Here is a 4,554-nt window from a genome sequence, read left to right as displayed (position 1 = left end):
TGGGCCATTTTGAACGGCAGGGTCTCCAGCTCTGGTTCTCTCCCCCGGGGGTTCACGGGGAAGATTTTGCTCTTGCTCAGGTTGCGTTTGTAACCTGAGAAAACTCCGAACTCCCTTACACGTTCCGTTATCCTTCCCATGCTGTCTAGGGGGTTTTGAGATGTAGAGAAGCAGGTCATCCGTGTAGAGACACTGTGCTCTCTGTTTCCCCTTTGACTGCCTCTCCACCCTTTTGCCAACCTGAGAGTGATCGCCAGGACAAATAGCAGCGGGGACAATGGGCATCCCTGCCTCATGTCTCTGTGCAGCCTGAAATATTCCGAGCTGGTGGCGTTTGTCTCTATGCTCGCCATGGGGTTGCTGTATAGTAGTTTCCCCCACGAGGTGAACCCAGGCCCAAACCCAAACCATTCCACCACCACCATGAGGTTCCTCCATTGGACTCTGGTGAAGGCCATCTCTGCTCCAGGGAGATGATCACCTCTGGTGTCTCCTCCCCAGGTGGAGTCATAATCACGGCCAGCAGGCCTCTGCTGTTAGCTGTCTGTCCTTGACACGCGATTACATCTGGCACGCAACTCTCCAGTCGTTTCGCCAGAGCCTTCGCCAACTTTGGCATCAGGATCAGAAGTGAGTTGAGTCTGTCGGACCCGCACCCAATTGGGTCTTTGTCTTTTTTTTTTAATTTAAGAGTACCCAATTTTTTTTCAATTAAGCATGGCCAATTGACCTATCCTGCACATCTTGGGTTCTGAGGGTGAGACCCACGCAGACACGGGGAGAATGTGCAAATTCTATACTGACAGTGACCCAGGGCCGGGAGAGAACCCGGGTCCTTGGCACCGTGAGGCAACAGGGCTAACCCACTGTGCCACCCAATTCTCAGGCTCTGTCAATGGGACCTGTTCCCCTGGTCCCTCCACTTTCCCCTCAAGCACTTTCTGGGTCTTCACCAACTTTGCTCCCTTGGATTCGAGCGAGGCAATCCGCTCGTCTTGGTCAGTGGCCGATTTCTCCAGGTCCCACACTGTCGCTTCCTGGGTCTCCAGTCTCTGCTCTGTCAGTTGTTTCCTTTATGGGGACCATTGCGGTTTCTATTGCCATTTTCATGGCCGACATGAGGTCCCCTTTTATTGAGCCTCTGTGTTTCTGGCTCTATCGAGAGAATATCCATCAACTGCTTCATCCATGAGTGGGCCGGTGTTGGTGACCCTGTTGGGTCTGTCATGTTCTGATCTGGTTTGCCCCTCCTTTCCCCATGTTCTGGGATTTTGGTTCTTCTTTCCTGACTCTTGCTGTTGTTGCGGCTCCATAGCTAGTCTGGTGGCATTTCGGTCAGCTGGGTATTGGTTGGGGAGTTTTGTGGTGTTTTTGTGCCTTTTGATAGGTTAAAAGAGCCTTGTGAGAAGTTTCCAAGAGAGGCATCTTTCATGCGGTCGCTCGGCTCATGGCCTCCACCAGAGGTGAACACCCAGATAAATAAAACAAAAGAATCATATCATTGCCTATCTTCATGGCAACGTGGCATGATTTGAGATGTTCCAAACAGAAATGCGAATTAAATATCTTCTAACTCACAAACGCCCTTACACACTGTGACCCTTGTGAAATTTGAAACCAAGCATTCGCAACAAGGCTCAAAGGGCATCACTCCACTGGGTAAGACCAGCCAGTCCAGCAGAAAGAAACCCTCCACATTGACCAACTGGAAGAGTGAGAAAAATACAGCCCTGGGTGTAATAGAGAGCAGAAACAATAACAACAGAAAACAACCCCTGGAATCAATTGTGAACTTGCTGGTGTCTCAGAAGGTTCGATGAATCACGAAATCCCTTTCCACATTGAGAGCAGGTGAATGGCCTCTCCCCGGTGTGAACCTGCCAGTGTCTGCGCAGGTGGAATGGATCACTGAATTCTTTACCACACTGAGAACAGGTGAACGGCCTCGCTCCGCTGTGAACTCGTCGGTGTCGTCTCAGGGTGGATGAATCACTGAATCCTTTCCCACACTGAGAGCAGGTGAATGGTCTCTCCCCGGTGTGAACTCGCTGGTGTGTCTGCAGGGTGGTTGAAACACTGAATTCCTTTCCACATGTAGAGCAGGTGAATGGTTTCTCCCCAGTGTGAACTCGCTGGTGTGTCTGCAGGGTGGATGAATCATTGAATCCCTTCCCACACACAGAACACGTGAACGGCCTCTCCCCTGTGTGAATTCGCTGGTGTTTTAGCAGGCTGGATGACTGAGTGAATCCCTTCCCACACTGAGAGCAGAAGAATGGTTTCTCCCCCGTGTGAATTCGCTGGTGTGTCCGCAGGTGGGAAGACAGAGTAAATCCCTTCCCACACTGAGAGCAGGTGAAGGGCCTCTCCCCAGTGTGAATTCGCTGGTGTCTCTGCAGGGTGGATGAATCACTGAATCCCTTCTCACACCGAGAGCAGATGAAAGGCCTCTCCCCAGTATGACTACGTCGATGAGCTTCCAGCACAGATGGAGATCTGAATCCCTTCCCACAGTCTCTACATTTCCACGGTTTCTCCATGTTTTGGATCTCCTTGTATTTCTCCAGGTTGGACAATCAGTTGCAGCCTCGCCCACACACAGAACACATGTACGGTCTCTCCCCGCTGTGAATGGAGCGATGTTTTTTCAGGCTGTGTAATTGGTTAAAGCTCTTTCCACAATCAGTGTTCTGGAACACTCTCACTCGGGTGTGTGTGTGTCTCGGTGCTTTTCCAGTCACACTGATGTTTAAAATCTTTTGAAGCCGACAGATTGGGCAAACATTTCTCCTTCTAGATTCAAAGGTCGATGATAGTCAGGTATCGAGGAATCAAGTGACTCATTCAGATCTAGATGTGGTTTTGAGATTTCTATCTGCAATTTCTCCCTCCTAATACCCTGTAAAAACAATTTACAAAAGACATCACTGCCAGTAAAGGATAGAAATTCAGAACAGACAATTCTAGTTTCTATGCAACATTCTTTCCTCTCTCATTCCCCAAAAGCTGTAAATCTCCATCCCACACACTCTCCCTCCCTTCTCACTCTGCTGTATCTAATATTCACCCTCCCAATTCTCCTGAAGGTGCTGATTCAGGCTGATTGATAGATCACTGCTCACCGCTTCCTGTCCTGGGCACAGCGACCATAACAAATCGGAGCAGGAGTCAGCCATTTGCCACTATTCAATGGGATCACTGGCTGATCTACCTCAACACCATTTCCTCAAACTATTCCCCATATTGTTTGATGTCTTCAATATCTAGAAAGCAATGAGTCTCTTTCTTCAATATAATTGATGACTGAGGCTCCACGGTCTCTGGTGTTGAGAATTCCAAAGCTTTACCACATCCTGAAGTGAAGAAATCCCTCCTCATCTCAGCTTTCTCTCCATTTTGCTGCTGCTTCCTCATAATACTTGACCCTCTCGGCAATCAAAAATCTGTCCAACACGTCCTTTAATATATTCAATGCCCCCCCCCACCCCACGCCGCCCCCCCCGCCCACCCCAGCCCCCGCCCCCCCAGCCCCCCCCCGCCCCCCCACCGCCCCGCCCCCCCAGCCCCCCCCCCCCCCCCCCAGCCCCCCCCCCCAGCCCCCCCCCCCCCCCCCCCCAGCCCCCCCCCCCCCCCCCCCCCAGCCCCCCCCCCCCAGCATCCACTAGTCACTGTGGGAGAAACATCCAAAGATTGACAAGTCAAGTCCAAAGATGTACAGGTTAGGTGGAATAGTCATGCTAAAATTGTCCCTAAGATTGCTACAGGACTCTAATACACGGCGAGAAATATAAATAAATGTACTTTATTACAAAACCATAAATGATATATCTAATCTGGAGCACATAACAACACTAGGCATTTCTCTGTCTGATATTAATTTACTGTCCCTTTAAATGTCAGCCATCTCCTGGGTAAGCAGCCCTTTAATTGTGAACATTAGGAAAGAGACCATCCTCTAGTCCCTGTGGAAGAGAATTCCAGAGACCAACAACCCCCTGAGGAAAGAGATGAATGCAAATATATAATGTAGCTACAGTACACTATTACACAACTGGAAATATCAATATACTTTATTACAGAACCATAAATAATATTTGTAATCTGCACCTTATAACAACTAGACATATAACTCTGACCAATATTCATTTATTGTCACCTTACATGCCAGCCATCTCCTGGGGAAACCAGCCCATTAATTGTGAACACTGGGAAAGAGACCATCCTTTTAGCCAGACAAATAAATGTGTCAAGCTGAGGGGACAAAGGATGTCAATGTCATTAAGAGAGAAGAGAGACCTGGGACAAGCTTTCCAGAGTCTGCACCCTCCCTGGATTCACTTCCTTTCCCTTCAGTTGCTGCAAGTGAACAATTGAAGGTGAGAATGAGAAAAGAAATGGAAAGGGGGAGAAAAGAAAGTGTTTTACTCACAGATGTTGGAGACAGGAGGAGGTTTCAGTCTCTGTGAAGCTCCATCTTAATTTACACAAAGCCCGCGCTCTGATTGGTTGGAGGACCAGAGTCCTTTCGGTCTTCCAATTGTTCTGATTTGTGAA

At 49.1% G+C, this 4,554-nt stretch overlaps 1 protein-coding gene across 1 annotated transcript; it reads right to left on the bottom strand.

Annotated features, from left to right (window-relative positions):
- Positions 1–757: 757 nt before the first annotated feature.
- LOC119952237 (zinc finger protein 239-like) lies at positions 758–2,363 on the bottom strand (the record flags this gene model as incomplete). The annotated part of the gene is made up of 1 exon (XM_038775890.1): positions 758–2,363. A coding segment is annotated over one exon (582 nt), but the record flags the coding sequence as incomplete, so codon positions are not given.
- Between the last annotated feature and the right edge of the window lie 2,191 nt (positions 2,364–4,554).

This window comes from Scyliorhinus canicula, chromosome 17 (assembly GCF_902713615.1).
Source record: "Scyliorhinus canicula chromosome 17, sScyCan1.1, whole genome shotgun sequence".
Lineage (NCBI taxonomy): Eukaryota > Metazoa > Chordata > Chondrichthyes > Carcharhiniformes > Scyliorhinidae > Scyliorhinus > Scyliorhinus canicula.
Note: the sequence above shows the minus strand (reverse complement) of the source record. Positions and strands in the feature narration are given on the sequence as shown.